At 38.7% G+C, this 25,061-nt stretch overlaps 2 protein-coding genes across 2 annotated transcripts in view; one reads left to right on the forward strand and one right to left on the reverse strand.

The window, feature by feature from the left end:
• Positions 1-2,484: 2,484 nt before the first annotated feature.
• LOC140228857 (sphingomyelin synthase-related protein 1-like) lies at positions 2,485-6,018 on the reverse strand. The gene is made up of 4 exons (XM_072309127.1): positions 5,414-6,018; positions 4,762-4,879; positions 3,558-3,708; positions 2,485-2,858 (listed from the first exon to the last, which is right to left on the reverse strand). The coding sequence occupies exons 1-4, from the start codon at positions 6,016-6,018 to the stop codon at positions 2,485-2,487; spliced, it is 1,248 nt and encodes a 415-aa protein (XP_072165228.1).
• A 10,911-nt stretch (positions 6,019-16,929) lies between these two features.
• Positions 16,930-25,061, forward strand: part of LOC140228858 (calcium-activated potassium channel subunit alpha-1-like) — a 214,813-nt gene continuing 206,681 nt past the window's right edge. The window contains exon 1 of the mRNA XM_072309128.1: positions 16,930-17,458. Coding sequence (XP_072165229.1) covers positions 17,123-17,458 — 336 coding nt within the window. The 5' untranslated portion in view covers positions 16,930-17,122. The remainder of the gene's footprint in view (positions 17,459-25,061) is intronic.

The following is a 25,061-nucleotide window of genomic DNA, read 5'->3' on the forward strand; positions in this document are numbered from 1 at the left end:
TGAATATCTCACTTCAAATATGGAAGAATATTCACACTTTGAGAAAATAGTTTGTATACTGCAAGCACATATGTTAATACTGCAAATGAGAATGATGACTACCTCCTTTTACATGCCATTCAATTCAAACATATGAATTTTCTTCTAAACTCTACCTGCCTACATCAAATCTAGATATGGTATTTAAACTTGATGACAATCAGTGAATCGCGTATCCTAAACAATGCTATAAACACATCAAATGTAGCAATTAATGCATGCGCCACACATTTTGCATACTGTGTAAAATTTAGTGATTTGCAACTTTAAAGATTATTCTGTGAGTGGCTGAATTTGCGATCAATGAACTACACTGATGTAATGGGGGGGAAAAAAAAAACTATTCCTTTGCAAGGGAAGAGGTTAGCGATTTTCCACCTTCGTGATTATATGCACATACATTTTTGGTGATATTAAGGCAATATTTTTGTGAGTTGTTAATTTTGCAATTATCAATTGACTCGCAAGTTTGAGAAAACATCACAAATATACCCTGCATACAGTAGTACTGTATATGCCATATATTTCGCGAGTCTAAAATTTCGCGAATTGGTTATTCCCGACAATTTCGCGAGTGGTTAAATTCGCGATCGTGGAGTCCTGTACTGGAACGGAGAAGTGTACACGCGCACATTGTACATTCACATCGGGGGGGGGGGGGGGGGGGGGGGGGCATTTCATGAAGGAACTTGTCGGATAAAATATCTGACAAGTCAATTATATCCGACAAGTTTTGAGAAATTCTTTAGTCTGATTGGCTGATTTCTCTGAACTTGTCGGATATAATTGACTTGTCGGACATTTTATCCGACAAGTTCCTTCATGAAACGCCCCCCCCGGGATCAGAGTCAATATTTTCGCGTGTCTTTAATTTCGCGAATAGCACCCGACTCACAAAATTCGCGAAAATAAAAACCTCACGAAATATTCGGCGTATACAGTATGCACCAAGAGCAGCATAAAGCAAAACAATGACTTTTGTGTATTTGTCAACCAAGGTAAAGCGGTACTATGTGAAATTGGCTCAAATATTAATGCAATACTTTCATTTGATTTGATTAGGCTAATTTGGCTGAAGCACACTAGTACGAAAGTAAACCCGTTCCATGTTAGTACAAGTAGCTAAAGTTGACTCATTCTTCAGCAGCCCATAAAATGTTCCGGATTAAATGTGAGTTTGAGCTGGGATTTACTTCAGGTGACGAAAGAAGAGGCAATTACATGCCTTGCCACAAGAGCAGCTTGCCTCATGACTGGCAGCTTGTAAGTCCCCTTCAAAGGCCTATGTAAAGAGGCAGATCTCCCAACCTTTCTGACTGAAAAATTGGGATAATTTGGCTCAAAAGGAGGAAAGAAAGAGCAGTTCCTACAGAAGTATGTCGTAAAATTATCAAGAAAAATAGGAAACTGATATTGAAAGAGACCAGGGAATGGTCAAAGTTCGGATTCTTTCCTCCAATTCAGAATGGTTGGGAGGTCTCTGAAGAGGGAAAGCGTATGAGGGCACAAGTGTTTTGCCAATGGGTTTGAAAACAATTGACCTCACAAATGAGACTAACTATACACAGCCCCGTCACGTGCTGCACACGGCATCTGGTTGGGCTTGACCAAGTCGGTCGATTGATCTTGATAAAGACACATCTCCCCAACACTTGCATCATTCCCACACCTCGTTATCAACAGCTCATTTACCTCTGTGCTGAATTAAACAATGCTTAACTCACAGGAATGTAATTCACATATTTTCAAGAAAAAAACACGATTGATTTCCATAAAAGAGACATAAATACATGTAAACACACACATTTCTTAAATTCAATTTCTCAAGTTTTGGCATCATTCAATAAAGGCTATCAGGCTGTGAGAGGCAGCTCACATCATGTTTTTGCCTATTCCACAATCACAGAGTCTGGCAGGTACATTCTGGTTTTTATATATGTCTCTGCATCTAGTGCACATTAATCATCATAAAAATTCAAGCTAAAAATATCACTTAAAACATTCAAATTTTCATTCTAAAGAAAAAATATTTAAAAATATGATGCATCAATCTACAGCCACACAAGTACTTTTAAAAGGTCTATTGATTAGTCTATAGATTTTTATAGTCTATAATATAGGAATATTTATTATTTCTTCAGAGTGAGTAGTCAATAAAACTCCAACATCATTCTTTACTCATTTAAAAAAAAAAAAAAAATTGATATTTAAATTGAAAGAGCGCAACCCTTTCCTCTCATATCTCAATTGCACGATGGCAGAGCGATAGTTCACCTACATGTATATGTAATTCGTATTCTGCACATTTTCAAGCATACAAATCTTAGGTGACAATTACAAAATAATCCACTTATCTAATCTAGATTGCAAACATCAGCTGATGACTGCCACACTCATTACATCACCATTCTCTCTCTCTCTCTCTCTCTCTGGATGATTCTGGCCTTAAAGTTTGGCCTTTCGGGCCCTCCTCCGGCCCTGCTGCTGAGGACCCATGCTGGCACACTGGTAGTCCCACCTGCCCCCGCGGGCCAACCAGACCAGCGGGGCGGGCCACTCGTACTCGTTGGGCACGATGCCGTGGACGTTCTCCTCGAAGAAGGAGAACATGGGGAACCACACCCGCACCCGCCGGTCCTCCTGCTGCAGGGCGCGGTTGTTGGCCAGGGAGTGGTAGTAGAGGAAGAGGCGCGAGGTGATGTAGAAGGCCACAAACACGTCGATGGAGTAATGCTCGTGGGCAGCCAGGATGAAGAAGATCCCAAAGAGGTTGAGGACCCAGGAGGCCGTGTGCAAGATGTAGTATCGCCTGGGAGAGTCTGGGGAGGAGGGGGAGGGGGGGATGGGGTAGTTGGAGATGGCAAAATGAGGCAAACTTTGTCTAATTCAGACCTCCTTGATTTAATTGGTTTTGTTACTAATTTATTACATTACTGGAATCCACACCACGCTCTCCCCTTTCAAGCATGTCATTTAAAATAGCCATTCATTCTGGGGGGGGGGGGAGGTGTTCAAATAATGTCTGATCCATTATTCTTGAAACGTCTTGCTGTTAATCATTTAACTTTTTTTGGGAGTAGCCAGGAAACCATATCTTCAGCAAGTCAATCTACAAACTGGGAGCTTACTTACAACGTGGCGCCATTTTTAACAAGGTGAATTCAGCAGTCCCGATTTTCTGTTACTGTATTTTTGCTGGTCTCCCATTAGTATTCTTAAGAAGGTACCGATTATAATGAAGTCAAATCAGCAGTCCTATTGACCTCATTTGAATGGGCTTTCCCAGCATCTGGCTCCAAAAACAATGGCCACGCTGACTGGGTTAAATCATTGCTATGAATGTATGATATTGGTTTTTTCTTAGGAGGTTAAGAATTTTAGATTTCTTAGAAATAAAAACACAGAAAAAAATAATAATCTGACTTCATATGCAAACTTATCCAAGCAAATATCACAATCAAACTTACAGAATATAACTAAAGCAACTGAAATTTGGGACTTTGTCAAACATTCCTTACATTCCGTAATGAAAAAGTTGGCCAGCGTGATGCAACTGGTGTGACCGCTGAACATGTAATCGCCACACGTGTGTACCCCTGTTAGACTCATCCCCAGACCAGACCAGATTTCTATTGCTCTCAACAGCTTGTCCCATGTACTGCCATACACCTTTGAGACAAAAACATGAAAAGAAAACAATCAAAACAAAAGGAATGATAATGGCAATTACGTGCAAAGCAGGTGATCATACAAAACACAAACTAAATATGTGTCATTTACAGGTCAAAGATTTGATGAGAGTAGCCTCCTGGAATCAAACGATGTTTAAAGTGTTCATACTCAAGTGCACCTACACTATTTTGGTATTTGTGTGTAAGAGAAACAGAATAGTGCACTCAAATGTAGAAATGAGATGCTTGGTGGCAGAAACATTTACGAGCATAACTCTAAAGCCTTTAATTTCAAATAATGTTTTGCTAATGATCACTATTTTTAAAATCTATAAAAACGGGTCAACTTTAATACATATGCAACACATGAAATCCTCATTGTGATTATGCTTAATGTAACAGATATGAAACTTTGTATCAAAGGGCTGAAAAGGTTGTTATTACAGTTGCAATTGAACAGCTGCAGAAGAGTAAAATCCATGACTTTTGTGAAAAGGAGTGAAAAAAAGAATGAATAAAAAATGATAAAAAACAAACAAACCTCCATTAATATCATCACAAATATTAAAGGGATGGTACAGTGTTGGTGGAGATGAGAATTTGGCTTTTAACCTTTTGTGAGATACCAAGAAAACACCTATGATATAGTACAGAGCACTACCATTTCAAGAGGAATTCAAAATTTATTTGATGAAAATCGGGTTTGGAATGACTGAAACATCCAAAAACAAAGTAAAACAAAGCAATCGCAATAAAGTGTGGGTCCCCCACTTTATTAGAATCGCTCTTGTTTGGATATCTCAGCCATTTCAAAACCAATTTTAATCAAATAAACATTGAATTCCTCATAGAATTACATGCTCTTTCATATTTCAGAAAAGGTTTCTCATTATCTCACCAAAAAATGTTAGAAACCTGAAATTAGGTCTCAACCAAAACTATATGATCCCTTTAAGTAGAAGATCTGCAGCTCAGCAGTCTGTTCTACAGGTGTACACAATCAATGAGGGCTGAGAATGGAAACTGGGCCAAAGAAAGGAAGTCTTCTTACCTTTCCAGCACACTGTAGGTGAGTTCCAGGCACGGAGAGGGATGTAACAAACATTGTCACACAGCGTAGGAGAAAGACTGTCCCAGTTATGGCAAAGATACGCCTGGATATGATGCTCCTATCAAAGAGACCAAACACATACAAATTTGTGAAAATATAGCATTTATCACTGTATTGGTGTAGTCCGACCTTGACAAAATATATCCTCATTTCATATTAGAGGAAGTATAACATATATTCTGGTCTGGTGCATCCATTGATATGTTTTCCTCTTTTCCTTTCTTTTTCTTTGTGTGTGTGGGGGAGGGGAGCAATCAGTACCCAAGGGTGCTTTCAAGTTTGCAAACAGCTTAAGCTTTTGTTTATGTCACCTTTAAAGTGTTTAAGACACGCTTTCATATGTACAAGGTCATTTGACAATGACAGTTCATTTACACTTTGATGTTTGTACTTGAAATTCCTACTTCACCTTCAATATTTAAAGTAACGATCAAAGTTGTCATAATAATCATTACAACACAATAATATGATTACATCATATGATATAACAATCAAATCAAAAGAAAAGTGATGCAGGGACGGATCTAAAGGATTTTGAGAAGGAGAGAGTAGGTAGAAGATTTTAAAAAAAACTGAAAATGTTTAGACTCACCTATGTTTATGAAGAATGAGAATCAGAGATAGAAAAATTCCAAGAGTAACACCACATATCTCACATGCTTTAAATGCCCAAGGTATGTACGGTATGCTGTCCAAGACAATGTCGGGGAGCGGAGGATAGCGCTCCATGTCAGGCACGCGATCGTGGACAATTGTCATCACGAATGCTGTTAAGAGGAAGACGGCAAAAACGTAGACGAAGCTGAGGAATGTCTTCACATACTCCGGTTCCAGCTTTGGGGCTAGATGATTTCTTGGGGAATCCATCCAGTCTTCTAGTGCATAGTCCGACTGTTTGCGGCCGTCTCCCACGGTGGTGGATGTCAAGTGCATATAGCCATTGGACAGGGCGTGATCGTGACCAGGGCTGTCAGAACCGCTCTGCTCTCTCAGCTTGTTGATGAGAACTGCGAGCCGCTTCAGGTCGCCCAGGACTGCCATGGAAAGGGGAGGGTTGCGTAAGTCTGCCTCAGTGAGCGACAGTAGAACCTGGCCGTCGACCTTGTGCCTGCTGCAAAGCTCCTTGCTGTAGTGGCCCATGCCGTTTTTGGCCAGCCACTTGGCAACGTCCTGACACGACCAGGTTTCCACGTCCATGTTGGCAAACCCTCGGTGTTTGACACCTCTGCCATGTCACGCAGCAATGAAGAACAATGAAAAGACACAAAATGTGAAAGCAAGTTTCAAACAGCAATAGTTTACAGTGGACACAAATGTGTGACCCTTTTCTTATTGCAGTACAACTTAATATCTAGATATCTACAGCTTGTCTTCCAACACTCAGTAGTTCAGGGTTCCCATCGGCCAGCATTGGAAGAAAACAAAATTTCCTGATTTTTTCCCCTGATTTTTCCCTGATGAAGTCTCAAAATTCCATGATAATTATTTCAACTAATTTCCAGTTTCACATGCTTTCTATGTTGTTGCAGTGAACTATTTGCAGTATAAAACTGGTCGTCCAATAGCTGTTGATGCAACAAAATATAACAGAGTCTGACTGACTACTTTCGATTTTTGGACCAATCAAAATTTCCTGACTTTTCCCTGATTTGAGGCATTTTTATCAAATTCCCTGACTTTTCCCTGACTGGAAAAAAAAAGTAAGATAATTTTCCCTGATGGGCTAGGAACCATGTAATTGCAATTATGCCTCTCAACATTGAAAAACACATTGAAGTGAATATCCCTTTCTTGCCATAAGACCATGGTGGTGATACCGAAACAATTGCCATTGTCCTTCTGCAGATGTCCAGAATCTTATGCTGATTACCGGTATTACAGATTGCATGAAGCTCTTTAAAAATACAATCCTATTAGGTTGCCAGATCTACATTGCCTTATTCCAAACTACAATATATAAATATGATATCAACACAAAGGTCACAATGAGAATTTGTTTATACCCAAGGACTCTGTTACCTCCATCAATACTGACGTTGACTTTCAGTTTCATGCCATTGCTCAAAACAACTCACTCTTCTGTCTTATCTGTCTCTGTCTCCGTCTCTCTGTCTGTCTGTCTGTCTGTGAGTCTGTGGTCTTGTGTGATCTAGGAACTGCATTTCTCATCTGACTTTGAATTCAACTTGCCACAGCCCAAGCCTACATGTATGTACATCATCTCGTGCATTGATGTTTGCTCCCAGCTACCTTAAAGATTTGTCACACAATAATTAAACGGCCAACTTCTGTTTCAGATTGTGTAGGCCAGCATTGGCCATGATCACTTGCAAAGAGTGAGTTGTTCTGAGTGATAACATGAAAGTTAACATCCATGTCGATGCTTCCCAGTTACTGATTTGATTCAAATTTAAGTGATTGGAAATAAGCTATCTTTATTTAGTGCATTCTGTGATTTGGGTGCAATTCACATGAATTGCAATTTGGTGCAGTTAAATCTTAACTGTTAGTGTTAGATATCCACATCGGCATGGCTAGCGCCGTTTTCTGGTCAGCTTGGCTTGGTAAACAGAGTACACAGGATTCTATCTTAAGATAGCAGACACTTTGTCTCTGCACCTACTCTATACACTCCAAAACCTTCCGAGTTTTGTTTGTCAAGGCCGTTCTGAGTTCTGACATTAGATTAAAAAACCCGTCGTCGAGACGAACCGAGACCTGCCCGAGACCTGCACGAATACAGTAGACTAGCCAATATATGATTATAATTGAACATGCGCATAGATCCTCTAGTATACTCTTACTATTAATTTACACGAAATTACACGTTCGCTTCTACCTAGCCATACCAGTGGCAGACGTCAGGCACAGCACAGCCAGGTTCTGTACGTACGACAGCCAGGGCTGTGTATACACTTGCACATTTTTGTATGAGTGGGGCTATTCGGCAACAAAAACTAAATTTACAGTTACACTATTCTATTCTACCATCACTCGAGTAGCGAGCGACGGTATCACCAGAACGCCACATCAAACCATATGATCAATAACAAAAATAAAGTTATCAACAAACGATTGGTAAGTGACATAATTCTGTAAAATGTAAATTTAAGGTGCTTCCCTACCTACACGTACAGCGTATGTTGATGTGTCGAATCAGCTGACTTATGTAGCCTTTAAGCAAGGCGCTCAGCCGCGCTCTATCGTGTCTATCAGTCTCATCGCCTCTGCTGAAAACGAAGAGCCTATACCATGCAGGGATACCTCTCTGAGCTGATCCTACACTCTCGGGTAGAGATCATCAGTGGGCACTCCTCAAACCCTAAATGGGAGAGAGAAATGGAGAGAGAGAGGGAGAGAGAGAGATTTTTTTGGATAATTCTTTATTCGAATTTCGTACCATTTCATATCCAGAAACAGAAATGTTCACAGAAACAAAACAAAACATCATACAAAGACAAACTGCTTTTTACACAAACATTGTACACAATAACGTCAATCTTACACTACATAAAGACAAAATGCAGCATCACCACCACTGTGCAAACTAATATCAAATTTTACATTGTAACTCTCTAAACCAAGGAAACGAAATCTGTTTTTTTTTTAACACACATTCTCGCACAAGCCCGCGAAACGGGAACATAATAGATCACAAAACGGGGCATATTTCCCTGTTTCTCTAAGAACAAAACAAACAAGGCCATTTGCGAGACAACATACGCACATGCACACACTCATCCCCACACAACGCCAACATGCACCCCTCCCCCCCCCCCCCCCCTGCCTTCAGCCCTCAGGTTTCAGGTCTTATTCGCACTTGAATAACTTTGCAGTATAAATTGCCATTTTGTTTCTCATACAATAAAATAAAATACTTCCTACTCATAATATGGAAGTGACGTGGAAATGGTAGAAGCAATAGAAATGAGGAAAACAAAAAACAAAAAACCCGACAACGATATGACAATAACTCGCAGATACATGTGCGGTAAATTCAAAACAGAAAAAGATAATCACATACGATTATCATCCTCGGTATACCTCATTATTTCCACTTTGACAGATGCATTCCTACTGTTCCTCTTTTACTAGCTATCTTATTTTCTTCTTCTTTATACATCTCAAGATACTTCATAACTTCATTAAAATTTGGTACCTCCCCTTCTGATCTCGCTAAAAAATATTTAATCATCAATATAATTGTATTCCATCCTTTGATTTTTAACGAGATTCCAGATATACCTGTATAAACAACTTCCCAATTCACATTTCCTAATTCTTCTAAATTAAATTTCTGAATAATAATTTGCCACAAATCCTGCACTTTAATACACTCCCAAAATAATGTGAATATGTCTCAGTGCTCTTTTTGCAGAAAGAACATAGATCATCGGAAACAAACCCAAATCTCAACAGATTAACTTTTGTATAAAGTGCACCATGAAGAAGTTTAAACTGAAATTCTCTAAGCTTTGGGATAAGAGTTGTGACTCTGTGTCGGAGAAAGATATATTGGGTTACTTTTGAGGAGAAGACAAAATTACTCTGTTGATTTCGTACTTCCAATGTATATAAATGTTGTAAATCAGTTTAAAAAATGTGTGTAAATCTTCCTCGAAGGTATGTCACCAATCCTAATTTCTTTTCCATGTAATTTTAACCAAATATCATACACTTGAAAAGGTTTATGGCTGACCCAGAATAAACTAAACCGTCCACTTTTCAAAATTACATTACAAATCCTCCAAACATGTTCAATTTCCTCCCTACATAACCCTGCTTTTTGAAAATGAATGAATAAATAAATAAATAAATAATAACAACAACAACAACAACACACACACACACACACACACACACACACACACACACACACACACACACACACACACGCCATAAACCAGTCGAAAAACAACAACCACTCTCCTCGTTGAGCGCTGGGAAGCCGAAGATCTAAGCATGGTGCCGTCTTGATCAAAGGACAGATTTCAAGACGTGGCGTAAATTGATATTCTTTCTTGAAATGATAAACGCCTTACATACAAACCCAAAACAACAACAAAAATAACATAAGATTTCAAATTAACACACTTCACGAATGAAAACAGAGAAAACGCCATAAACTCTGTGAAATGTCCCCCTCCCTGAAAAAAAAAAATAACATCTAAAAACGAGAAAAAAGAACAAAAACAAGTCTTGGCGTGAAAGAAAACAAAAATGAATGACAGCATGATTCTGTCCGGCAACAATAGCGAGTAAGATCTCATTCATTGCAAAACGGAAAGCTACACAAGTTACTAAACTATATAAGACACTCAAGAAATAAACGCAATATACACATGGGCCACGGACCACATAGCTATATTTATGCTTCTCAAGAAAATAGTTTCTTTTTCTATCATAATTGTATATCCACCAGGCCGAAACTCGAGCATTACTTTCCGAGGGTTAGGGACTTAAGGTTGATCGCAGAATAGCTTATCAGAGAAGGAGGAGGGGGAGACTGAAGAAAATTCTTTGTCAAAAGCTAATCAAATAATATGGCAACTGTCATACACTATCAGAATTGCACAGACCCATTCGATGATTTGGACTTTGCCAAGTGCCTGAGCTAGCTATTAAAGTTTGATAATGCTGAAAATATTATTCTACTTTGTTTGTGATACAAAATATTGACAGATAATTAAATCAACTTCTGATCTGTTTATGGCAAAGGCAAATAGCCATCAATGGCACTGACATCAATGACACTGTTTTGTTTTTTGTACTTCCCGTAGACTTTTTCAGTTTCCTTCAGTTTGGGGGGGGGGATGGACAATGAGTTGAATTTTCCAACAAACGATAGTATTAGAAACCGTATTCGTATACGATTTGAGATGATGATTACGGGATACAGTTTCCTACCATTAGATTGTCAATTTTTGTTTGTTTGATTGTTTGTTTGTTTGTTTGATTGTTTGATTGTTTGATTGTTTGTTTGCTTGCTTTATTTTTCCATCTGAATAGATGGCTGTATAGCCCATGCATATTCAACATTATTGGCTGGTCTTCCATGGGGTTCAGTTGGATGTGAGGCGGGACCACTTCACCTGGTTATGCACCCTGCTCTTTGCGATGAATGATGATGAAGCGGGATCTTTTACGCGCATGCATGATGAGTTCGTTGAGTTGTGACTCTTTCATACATGGGATCTCCTTTTCATTTCCTATCCGAGTAACAGAGTGTTTTGCCTCTTACTAGAGAGGACGTTACGGCATGATTTCAGACAACATTGCTCTCTAGACTCGGGAATCGAACCTGGGTCCTTTGGATCTGGAGGTAGACGCTCTGCCGACTGAGCCATATCACCGCCCTATAATCATAGCAGGATAACCCTTTTCTTACCTGGCTTGGAGGAAGCTGTAGGAAGTATAGTCTTTTCCCATCTCCCAAATTTATGGACTCTTATTTTATGGTCAAGATGGTATCGTGTCCTGTTGGATATGGGGTATTGCTCCGGTCTTATTTTTTCCAAGGGCTTACTAGGGTTAAGGTTATAGGGTTAGGGTTGTGATAGGGTTTTAAGTTTAGTTTGATGTGAGGGTTTGAATTAGAGTTAGGGTTATAGCTTATGTGGATAGAATTTGTTTGGCTTAGCGAGCAGATTTCACGAGAGCAATATTGTCGCAGGAGCAATATGTCATGGAACCGTCCCACTGATGTGCTCACTTCGGAGAATACACCAGCTATAAATTCACTTTATTACAACTTCGATAAGCTCAACAAATTTGCCGTTTGCACCAGTGTCAGTCCTGCACGTTGCTTTCATTTCACAACGGGCTGCAAAATTTAGCTCCTTTTGTTTTGATATAACAATACAATATAATCATTCCGAATAACAAGATATTTTATAGAAGTTTTTATCAAGATCGAACATCCAGAAAAATAAGACAGATATTGGATACGGCATTCTAAACTTTGACTTACTTTTTTTTTTACAAAAAAGAACACTCAAACAAACAGTAAAATTAGGAGCTTTCACCTATGCAAATGGATTGAAGAATTTTCTTTTGGCACCATCTCACAATTCTCTCACAACTTCTAATGGAAAAAAAAAGTGTAAGAAAACCCTTATAAAAGAAATTATGCTGCTACTACGATTCCACTATAGTACTATTACTACTACTACTACTACTACTACTACTACTACTACTACTACTACTACTACTACTACTACTACTACTACTACTACTACTACTACTACTACTACTACTACTACTACTACTACTACTACTACTACTACTACTACTACTACTACTACTACTACTACTACTACTACTACTACTACTACTACTACTACTACTACTACTACTACTACTACTACTACTACTACTACTACTACTACTACTACTACTACTACTACTACTACTACTACTACTACTACTACTACTACTACTACTACTACTACTACTACTACTACTACTACTACTACTACTACTACTACTACTACTACTAATAATAATAATAATAATAATAATAATAATAATTATAATAATAGCAGAAGACAGTTAATAACATAAATAAATTGAATTACCTCATTACCTAGACGGACCATATGAACCCTGTCAAACGCTGAAAGGGGAATTCAGAGTCTCATATTTTCATAGAACAGATTTGATTGATGTCCTTGCAACAAAGACCATATCTTTAGTAGATATCTTGAATCCTCACATTGATTTATTTCCGTGATTATATAAGGGGATTCAGAAATAATGCATTTCGCCTTTGAAATACATGTAATAGTTGTTTCTAACTGTTTTATCATGAAAATGATTGAATAAACTCTACAGTATACAATGGTAAGACGGAAAACAGTCAAAAATCCAGCCTTGATGCCGATTGTGTGAAGAATGAAGGGCGCCAGCTACAGTCCACCGAGCTGCCGACTTACTAGTAACGAAGACCTGCTGCAGTACGGCCGATGGCGGGTCGATTACTCGAACGAAAACGCACAGACTCGTGCAATATTACACAGAAACAAAACGTCAGACAACCAGATTTAACACATGAATACGAAGACAGACAGATAAGATACACAGAAAGAAATATAGAATACAGAAGGTGATCCATGATCATTATGTTACAGCTCACCTAATGACAGATAGATGGATGGGTATATAATAATGGTTACCCGGTACTGCTTCATAGAATGATTGATGCATGGATATGATACATTCTGTTTCAGTTTCAGTTTGTTTTATACAATGTATCTCCATTCTATTTGTATTATACAAATGAAATTATTATGACGAAATAGACTGGCGCGTAAGTATTGACTAGTTTTATGTTCGCCGGGCCAACGTTTCAGAAAACCCTCAAAGAAAAAAAAAATCCCGTAAGAAAAAAGAAAAAGAAAAAGAAAAAGAAAAAAGAAAAAAAAGATAACTAAATGAAGATACATACATACATACATACATACATACATACATACATACATACAAATAAATAATATATCAGTTGTGGCTCAGTTTACTATGATGAACATTGCACATTCTCTATTTTTTCTTCTGCTATACTTTCATTCATGTTGATGCTTAGACCATTTAGGCCCTATATTATTTTATTTGTGTTATCATGAGGTCGCCGTCAATCACCATCAAGATCTCTCGCAACTTTCCTTTTCTGAGTTATATTACACTCATTCCCCTCCTCGCTCTCCCTGCATTTAGTACATGATCATGATTACTTAATTATTGATCAATCTACTTGTTTATTAATTTGTTGATCGATTTTTTTAAAATTTAAATTTGAATAGACAAAACGAAATCAATCACGAAATATCACCTGTTTTGTCTATCACAGAATGTAATCAACATTTTTTTTTATTTCAAACTGCCACAGATCATGTAGATATTCTATAATAAAAATAATTATGAAAGCGAACCTCTTCGTAACGTTTTACTGCTTCGACATGTTTTTTTTTTCATATTATGCAAGATGAGTTATTCAATCATTCTTTTATCTAAGAATATTAATAATAAGTGAGTTCATGGTCTTTGACTTATTGGCAACTTTCTATAGAGATTACAATGAAGAAAACAAAATTGAACACAATTGAAATGAGTAGTCTATCACAAGGCAACATTCGGAATACAGAATGCAGGCGATATGATTTGCGATGATTTATAAAAAGGTAAGTTTTGTTTCAGTCAAAGTAATAATCATTAATCGATCAATCTTTAAAATTATGTAGGCCATTAACCACGGCATGAAAATACTGATGCGTGATCGTTTGTAATGCATATCTTCAATATTATGTGGACTGAATGTGACCGTTTTTTAAATGAATAATGTGGCTCTCTGCTTTTCGGGTGGTCAGAAAGAGACAAATGAAAATATCAGTAAAGCACCTCAAGCACTACCTCGACCCCCCCCCCCCCATACTTTCACGCGCACACATACACACGCACTCATAATAATCTACAGACACATGACTTGAAGGGATGGATGATGTCATTGAGACAGGGATTCAGGTTTTAACTTTTTGCCAGATTATTAGAAATCACTTTTATGAAATGTGAAAAAGCCTACAATTATTCTAAAAGGATTAAGAAGTTTATTTGACGAAAATCGGTTTTGAAAGGATTGAATAGTCCAAAAAGAAAGTGGTCCTAAGAACAGCTGGGTCCCACCTGCTATCAGGACCACTTGGTTTTCCGCTGTTTTTGAACATCTAAGCTATTTCAAAACCGATTTTCATCAAGTAGACTTTTAATTCATCTTAGAATTGTATGCGTTTTGATAGTTTATATAAATGGTTCCTACTCATCTTGCATCTTCTTTTGAATTGGAACCTGTTTTAAAGAAAGGATAACACAGTCACAATTGGTTTAGTGGCAATCGTCATGAAATATATGAATAGTAAATCATATACTTTAATTTGAGGAAAATTTGAGGAAAATGCATGTAGATTCTCTTATCCCTATCGATATAAAGATAGATAGGTCAACATTACTTATCAAGAATTAAACAGAGATAGAGAATGACGTTAAAGGGGATGGTTAGTAACTGATCAGTGGGAATGCTGGGGGATGATTGTTCCAATTCTTGTGGGATTAATTTAAGAGTACATTATATATAATCTATTGTTGTGTGAAAATTATTCGCTTCAGAACGGTCTCATATTCAAGTAATGTGCAGTTTAATGCCCCGTCACTGTACGGGCATGCTAACCTGGAAACATCAAAGTGCACATTACTTGAATATGAGACCATTCTGAAGCAAATAATTTTCACACAACAATAGATATATAATATACTCTTAAATGAATCCCACAAGGATTGGAACAGTCATCCCCCAGCATTCCCACTGATTCCCGATGAATTGACCAGTTACAGCCATCCCCTTTAACTTGTGCTTTGCGTTCTACAATAACCACACATAATAATGGTGTAATCATGTAATGTGGTGGTGTAGACATCTCTATACTTTTTTTTTTTTTGGCTTTGTTTTCATTCTCCCTCTCTTTTTTTTCTTCTTCTTCTTCTTCTTCTTCTTCTTCTTCTTCTTCTTCTTCTTCTTCTTCTAATTCCTCTTTTTCATCTTGTTCTTCCTCAGAGCTTCGGTCAATATCAAATGCCAGTGCAACGGATAGTAAATCCTCAACATAGCCTTACTCTCATACAGATATTGTCACTGTTATTGAAAACCTAACCTACTCCGTGATAACAGTATGTAATAAAAAAAAAAAATCTCCTTTCATCCATATCGTCATCCCCTTCCTATGTTCCCCTTAAAGGGGGAATCCAGTCCAAATATAAGTTAGTCTGATAAGAACACTGTGTATATTACAAGAACTGTTTTGCAGAAATTAGCAAAACTTCAAAATGTCATAACTTCCTTATTTTCACTCGATTTCAGTCAAATGTTGGCCTGTGAAGTCATTAGATTTTAGGGCCTTATACTTTTTTTCTTTTATCAGACTAACTTATATTTGGAGTGGATTTCCCCTTTAAAGGGATGGTACAGTATTGGTGGAGATGAGAATTGGGCTTTTAATTTTTTTTTCGAGATACCAAGAAAACACTTATAAAATAGTACAGAGCATATCATTTTAAGAGGAATTCAAAGTTTATTTGAAGAAAATCGGGTTTGGAATGACTGAAACATCCAAAAACAAAGTAAACAAAGCGATCGTAATAAAGTGTGGGTCCCACACTTATAAGAATCGCTCTGTTTTGGATATCTCAGCCATTTCAAAACCAATTTTCATAAAATAAACGTTGAATTCCTCATGGAATTATGCGCTCTTTCATATTTCATAAGAGTTTTCTCATTATCTCACCAAAAATGTTAGAAACCTGAAATTAGGTCTCAACCAAAACTGTACGGTCCCTTTACCTTCACCCCCCCCCCCCCCCCCCGGACCTCACTCCTACCAGGGAGGTGAGACTGAACACGTCCCTGCTCCTACACCCCTTGCTCCTACCAATTTTGAAAAAGGTTTACTAGTATTTTCGAATGCAGAATGACTTGTGCACTGTACTGTGTATCGCACTGGTCCCCCTCCGCACCCATGCTTGTACACGAATGTGGTGCGCTCGACCGACGAATGCTGCTGAAACCTGCTTGAGCTACTGTATAGCAACGGGCGACCGTTATGTAAACGATCCCATCCTAGAGACCGTCGCCGTCGTACGTCCAGCTGACAGAACGGTTCCTCCAAGTGCATCCTCCGTGTGTTCTACGCTCAGACTGGTTCTGCTCGTACGGTACGCACTCCACTGTCACCGTACAGCATCGGACTGTGTGTGTGGTGGTAGCTAGCAGAGCGTGGTGTTTTAGAACGAATGTAACCGCGGGGAGGGACGAGCGAGGAGTGTTGCAACGTACTTCGGAGACTTTGCTGCGCGTTGTATGCGGGTACGTGCGGACTGCCGACTTGCAGCGACGGTACTGTCGGTCGCGGTGTGACTGTACCACCCCCATGGCCCACTAGCACTACCATTGTGAAGCTTACAGAAGATAGCGTGGCGAGCGTAGGGAACGGGAAGCACAATCTTGTTACTGTTTTTGGCAGAGCTAGCTAATTATTAGTCCCTTTACAGGACCTCCCGGTAGAGAGAACATTCGGATATCCACCTCTTCTGCACTAAATACCCGACGTACACTGTTTGTTATATGTCACCATCATAGAAGTTACCTATAGATAACTTTCGGGAAAAGGGGTAACACATGAAAGTGTTTAGCTCCTCTTGGAAACGGAAGGGCGAAAGATGAAGTGACCCCCGAAACTCGAGAGCAACATTTGTGGTCAAGATGTCGTTTGCGAACTTGACTGCCGAACAGTGTGCAGCAACACTTTGCGAAGACAGAGGGGAGGACGAGTGCAGGAAGCGGTATTGGTATGTTTTCCTTAGTTCAAGTTTGATAACCTTTTTCGGTGGGCTTTTCACGATTCTGATCGTCCGACTGGTGGTGCTACTGGGATGCAGGCGGCGAGTGCAGGACAGCCAGCGGGCAAGCTCCAGCTCGAGCAGCCATGTCGAGCGTACGGGCATGGTGAAAGGCGACGAGGATGTACCATGGATGACAGCTAGTCGTGAATACTCGGCGAGCTTGATATCGGCCCAGACAAAAATTGGAAAGTTCCTGGTAAGATTATTAATTTCATACTTTCAGTTACCTGATTATGAGTAGATCTATACCAGTAGTAGCCAGTACTATTTATTTCATGTCTGCCAAATGTTGATTTGTTTTTGTGTTCCAACTTCCAATCCACAAGGTCAGACAGAGGAAACAACGACCATGCAACACAGAGATAGCGCCCGGGATCCACGGGACTGGGTTGTCAGTAGTCCTAAGATGCATTACATTGTTATAGACTTTGCCTAACGTTACAGTCAACAGAGGTCAATCTCTTGCTACACGTTGTAATGAATTGGTATCCTGTAGAAAACTTGTGTACACGTACAAGGTATGTGTATTATGTTTGCTAAAAAAATCAAGAATTTTCAGGCAGACTCTCCTTAATCAATTTGACGAGTAGAAACTACATAACCTACAATTTACCACATAATGTACCAAAGTCCACCCTCTGTGAAAAGCAAAATTAAATTCATTGATTGTTTGCTGATTGATGTTTGTTTTCTGACACCATTTATGCTTACTCTGTATTCAAAAAAAGAAAAGAAAAAAGACTGAATTCCAAGGATTTTGTGCATACAATGGGATCAGCTGTTTTTATAGTCTGGGAATTGTGCTGTTTAGCAGTTAATTAACATTTAATTTGGGTCAAGTATTGTCTGACAGGGATTACAGAGTCACTTCAGATCTTCATTTAAATGTTAGAGTGGAATTCTGAGTCATTATTTACTTTTTGTTAGATTGGTTGAGATACTGACACACAGTGGCAGTCTAGTCATGAGACAGTGAATTGTCGAGTTATGGTCTTGGAATGGTCAGGATGAGGACAACTTGACACTTTGTTGTGGCTACAACCATCAAAAGCTCAGTCTCAGAACATATGGAGTGTGAATCATGGGATACAGCACCATTTGCCCCAAATGGAGAAAGAGGCTCGTCAGATTTACCAGTCCGAAGATTGCGCAGGGCCAAGAACAGCTGAGGACAACATGCACTGTACTGGAAGCTTTCTGCATGCATTGGTGTTGGAGTGGTCCCAGAAATGCAGCCAGGGGCTTCACATTATAGTGTTATGGGATACTATATATCATGGAAAACATAGAGACAAGAATTCAGAAAGAAAGGATTTCAACTTCAAAATTTGTATTCCTGCAAGGAACACGAATGTATTATACAAGCATCAAGCTGCTCAGCAATAATGCATCAGACGATAATATTGTGCCACAATTGATACAATAACCAAAGTTTCCACAGGTACACATGTTTGCTGTTTTTGTCTTTTAATCAAGTCTGCAAGCAGAGGATATACTGAAGAGGGACCAGTTCCAAAAAATGGCATACAGTGTACAAATATATCAGATCATACCAAGACTGCCGTATCACTTTGTCTGATTCGCAATGGAATGTGCATCAACATTGAACTGGATGTCACTCCATGGCAGTGAAAAGTGCATAGAAACTCACTGTATTCCTTGCGTGATATGAAGTTGCTGTGGTGATCTACAGCTGTAGTAATTCTGCTTCACATTGGTACAGTGAAAGGCAGTGAGATACAAATGTGTACATTGCTTTGATGATACACATTGAAATAAGTTGGATTCATATTGAACTTTGTCTTTCATTGTATCTTGTAAATAATTGTTGTTATGCCAGTCACATAGTAAATATGTAAGTACAGTGTGCAATATTGTAGTACATACCGGTAGACCCTGTAGTTTATTTCACACATCAGAATTTTTAGGTGAGTTTTGTATGTAGCAGCTTTTAACAATAATTTGTTGATGAGAAGAAAAGTACAGGTTAGCATGCATAGTATGCAGTTCAATAGACACAATTCACATTAGAACTCTGGTTTTCTGTCATTGATTGTGTGTAATTGTGGGACAAGGAGCAATGCATTCAGACACTATTCAAGGCCAAATGGGATTTGCTAAACTTTAGCCCTTTTTACACTTGTGTTTCTTAACCCCGGACTTTCTCTGACCCAGGACTATCGTTAGTCCCGTACCAATTTTTTCAGCTTTTTACACTGGCCAATTAGTCCCGTACTATCTCTTGTCCGGGGCTAAGGAGAAAACTGACCTTTTTGCACTCGTATTTCTTAGCCCCAGACTTTCCAAACCACATGAATATTCATGATTACGCTGTGCACTGCACACGTACACGCACGCACCGGCAGCACTTGATAACCTCATTTCTGATTGGTCAGTGGGGGTCGGACTTCGTCTCCGTCGCTTAGCCCCGGATTATTTTTTCGTTCTGTTTACACTCACTTGCTTGGCACCGCAATTGCGGTGCTAACCCTGCTATTTTGCAGGGCCAGATAATACGGGATTATCGGTGGGGCTAGCCCACTTTGGCAAAAACGAGTGTAAACAGAAAGTGGGCTAAGGATAGTCCCGTACCAACAGTGGGGCTAAGGCCCCCCCCCCCCCCCCCCCCAGCCCCACCGTTGGTACGGGACTAAGCAAAAATTTACAAGTGTAAAAAGCCCTTTTGAGTACCACTGTATTTGTGAGCTTATAAAATGCCAAATTATTATACCGGTAATCTCTGCTGTTGATACAGCAGTTTTAATATGTACAGTAGTTGCAAATGCTGTAGTAGGTACAATAGTCATTTGGCCAACAAACAGAAGGTTTCATCTCCAGGGATGTCCATTATGTTGCATTACAACTATTACATATTCATGGTACATGGCAAGGTCCTGTCTGACAGAATTCGTATGTGCAGTTACAAATGTATGAAAAAATATGAAAGAATGGTGTGGTGCTTTGATGTCTTGTGTGTGTGTGCGTAACATAGCCTTTTCAATCCCTTAAAGCCCTTAAATGGATGTGTTCTGAATTTTTAAAATGTAATTTCTGTACAGTGTATGTACATTGTAATGTAAGTCTGTAAACTTTTTCACAATATGATCTGTAGTAAACAGATTCATTAGGAAGAGAAATGAAGAAAAATAAAAACAGGGTCCTTAATTAAAAAAACAACAACACACACACAAAAATGGAATGGAACTAAGAAGATTTTTGTGTAGATACTGAAGGACCATGATAAAGGTTTGCGTGTAAGTAAACTGATCAATGGACAACCAGTAGTAGAACAAAATAAAAAAATTGTGTAAAAGGCAATCATGTTATTAATTGTGAACTCCACATCAAACCAGACACTAGAATAACAAAATAAGATGTATGACTTTATAAATAGTATGTACAGCAAGGCCATCAGAATATTACTATCATGACCACACAAAAGATAGATCATATTTGATATTGAGCGCTGTTTGTCCATGATCAAGGATGGGCAGTCAAAGTACAATATGCATGAATTATTGCTCCAATTCAATTATCCTTTGCTGATTTGGCATGCATGCCCGTCATCTGCCGAATGAGTCTGGTGTGTTTGATTACTAGATTGTTGCATATATAAGGGTGATGATTCAAGGTCAATGTGGTTAAACAAATATTGCACAGCGAATGTCAATTGTTTGTTCCCCTGGCATGCAACCACAAGTGCACAAGTGTGCAGCGTGTCTGTGTCGCTCACAATCAGTGTGTGTGCGTGTGTGTCTCTCGCTCCGGAGCCGCAAAGGGTACATACATTGTTAATGATCAGCTGTGAAGATGGTGGGAGCCCCAGTCAAAACATGCGCCATGTTGCAGATTTGAGAGTGGACGTTTCTGTGGTGTGGAAAAGACTCATCATTTGAACACATAGTCTATCTCGAATACAATGCATGTGAGATACAGGGTACTGTTCAGTCATAGAAAGAGGCTGACCGAATGAACAACTTGAGAGAACTGTTTCTTTGCGTGTTTGCAAAGCGTGCTTTAACTACATATCGTGCTAGAAACTTGTGCAATTCCACCCCATGTCAGAGTTGACTTTTATTAAAGAATGCTCATTACAAATTATGTAAAGTACATGTGAACAGAACATTGGTAGAAGTTTCTTCAAAAGTGGACCTAAAATAATTTACAAAATATTGTAAAAATTCCACTTGTTTTCACACAGCGATCAGATACTATACCCTTGGTATTCGCATATGAAATGGGCAAGTGATTTCACTGCTTCATATTTCTCCTTTACATTGGTTATATGCAGAAATATCATAAAATCTTGGTTTTGTTGATAATCTCAAATCATTTATTCTGTTTGTGTTATTTTCTTCTATTCATTAGAGTCACCTTAAAGATGTGAGTGGAATGGTACAATATAGTTTCTATCACTGGCTGGGTGGTACACTTACACATATAAATATTCTATTATACAGTATTCATCGCATAATCGGGCATCTGATAATCGGGAACCTCGCTTAAATGACAAACGTTTCCCAGAAACATTTCCAATGCACGTTATATTCACTGGATAATCGGGCGGGTACCTCTGATAAACGGGACAATTTTTCTTCAAGCGATCTTTGATTTTGTTGATATTTTACACAAAAAATCTACCAAAATACCACAACAATATTTCAAAGATTCCCTATCAGTTGTCATTTATATCGAACTTACAAAGCAAGCTTCGGACTGGTGTGTTTTGATCTCCGTCCATCCAGTACACGTACATTTCAGCTCGCTGCCCGCCTTCGCTTTTCTGTACATGTGTATATATGGCGAGCTAGATCGCTACATATTGACAACACATGTACAGTGCAGTGATCGCGGCAAGTAAACAATCAAGCCGTGATGATTGAATGATTGAAGGACTTTTCATTGATGTTCCCACATCAGTTCTGGGTAATCATTTCCCATGGTTGTGGATATGTATTTATACGGAACGCCCTACGTGTCCAAGAATTCTACGAATGTTTAAGAAAGTGCTAGAGAGGTGACAGAAAAAGAACCCGTTTGCGATTATTCTACATCATTGCGAGAATGCAGGGAGAGCTGGAGGGTCGCGCCGAGGGGTAGCGTGATTGTGTATTCATGTACATGTACAGTACGTCAGTATGCGTGTGTGTGTGTGTGTGTGTGTGCACTACATGTACATGTCGTATGCCGTTAGTGTATGGTGAGTGCTCATCGCGAAATCGGGCACCCCGCCTAAAGGGGCCGTGTTTGCTACTCCCAACCTGTCCCGATTATGCGATGAATACTGTACATGTAACTGCTGACCTAAGTAAGTGCTTCACAGTAGTATACTCTAGTTTAACTATACACAGCCCTGTCGCTGTACACAAGTGTAAGTCGCAACAGGGCTGTACGGTGTGGACACTCCGTAATCTCTGTATTCCGGGGCGCCGACGCGATTTTGAATTTACTGCACCATATTTGTTACTAAGACTACATAAGGTGAAACTTTATCTATTTAGCTACCGTTTTCAGCTATTGATGTTGATATACTCATTTTATAACTTACCAAAAATTGCACCTTTTTTAATCCTGTACGCCGCAGAAATCGTAGAAATTGCAGAAATGATTCGAAATGTCGGCGCAGCACTGGGCAAAGAGGACGCTGTCGACTTCGCGGGCGTACAAACTCTAGCAGCGCAATTTGCATCGTTCAAAGCTGGGAAAGGTTTATTTTGAATGGCCCCGCGATGATCACAGCATTCCGGGTTAAGATTGGACTTTTTGCTCAGTGTATGTTGCGTGAGGGCTCACTATGGACTGAAATACCATGCTCATAGTCCAAGTATCTCAATTCACGTGAGTGATTCGTAAAATTTGTGAAAAGAATGTAGAAATTTTCAATAGTTTTGTTGTTGTGTGGCCGTGTTCGAGGGGTTTAGTAGATATGTGTATGGGGTTCCGGCGATATGTGTATCACACACCGTCAGACCCCGTGCTAGCTTAGCGCACGGGGTCTGGTCGGGCCAAGGAGCTATTGCTCCTTGGTCGGGCTAACTCTAGTTAGTAATTTTGAAGTGGGGAGGTTAAACTGTTATGTTTGTAGCTTGCATTCCCATTGATGGAATTGCTACTTCTGCTGTAGATGACTGTGTTCTTTATCATCACAAACTGGAGGATGAAATACCATGAATGGATGACCCTCTTGCAATAATGATTTTCTTGACTTGTGAACACCAGAATACAAACTGCACAGAAATGTAACGTAAATAAATTTATAAATAAAAAATTTAACGTAAATCTATGCCAACTACTGTTCCAAAACAAGCTGAACTCTTACCAGCCTACAGGCTGAAACATTGTTTTGCTTTATGTCAGAGCTTTTGCTATCAGTGCAAGTAAGGAAGTGAAGGAGGTATTGCATGCCACAGACAAATTTTCAGTGATATCCTGTTTGTTTTTGTTCAGTGCAAGAATTCTTTCACACTATTTATGGAAAGTAGCAATGTAACATGCACTTCCCTGATTTTTTTTTTTTTTTTCTTTATTGTCCAGTATGCTTTCTCGCAACATGATATTTGAAGTTTACAACAACTGTTCCGAAACAAGCTGAACTCTTACAAATTGTACCAGCCTACTGGGCTACGAGTGCAAGTAAGGAAGTGAAGGAGGTATTGCATTCCACACACAAATTTGTAGTGATATCCTGATTGTTTGTTTTTGTACAATGCAAGAATGCTTTCACACTATTTTTGAAATGCTTACTAATCCTATACAACATACACGTAAAATGCACTCCCTCACTTTTTTCTGTATTATCCAATATATTATCTAATATGCTTTCTTTTTTTGCCACATGAGTCTACAAATCAATGAAAAAGAAAACCAAAATGCTTTGAGTACATATGCTGTGTAGCTTTTTCTTCTGAAGTAGAAATACATTTTGAAAATTCAATTCTGCGATTGAAATTTACTTATTTACAGAGTCCTATCAGCATTTTTTAAAGGATTAATTAGAAATATGCTGTTTTATTCTTTTGCTGTGTATGGTGACCACAAAGATGCATACTGATAGATTCTGAAAACTGTACACATTTTGTTTTGAAAGTAACCACAGTGCACCGTAGTGGTGTAAAATATTTTTGAAATTGACGGATGGTAGAGAAAGAGGTGATATAAATGTGAGTGATCTGTAAAATGTTATCAAAGCTACAGTGTAGATGTGCGTGGTTCTCGTTGCCATTGACAGCAGATGACGTACAAGGGTTCCTCGGCTCTTCTGGAAAGTTCAGTGTATTTGTATGGGAATAGGAGATTGATAGATTGACTTTGTTACAATCTGTGTCGTGTGATATCTCAACTTGTAGACTTAGTGAGTGATTACCCCACAGTGCCATTTTTATCATGCTGTTGATTTCCGTCTGAGTGGAGTGGAGATGAGTTTGAAGTTAGGTGTGTGTTTTTTTTTTTCTCCTCCTTGCGAGTATATGTAAAACGTAGTACAGTCATATCACAAACTATTCAATTATTAATTTGAGTCCTACATGTAATCAGTCATCTTAACAGGTGGAATAAATTTGTGTCATTGATACAATAATTAGGAATATAATATGGAGGAATTTTCTTTATATTGTAAATAATATACCCCCGATACTGTGATGTATGTTTTATTTTATATAATTTATTCTTTTTTAATGTTAGGAAGTGACTTGTCATTCAGTGGTATATTTGATAGGCTCTTAATATTGCTGGAATTCTTCTAGCCATTGTGGAAAGGAATGCAATCCCTGCATGCATTGGACATTAAAATCAAAATGAAG

Source organism: Diadema setosum, chromosome 5 (assembly GCF_964275005.1).
Source record: "Diadema setosum chromosome 5, eeDiaSeto1, whole genome shotgun sequence".
In the NCBI taxonomy this organism is placed as follows: Eukaryota; Metazoa; Echinodermata; class Echinoidea; order Diadematoida; family Diadematidae; genus Diadema; species Diadema setosum.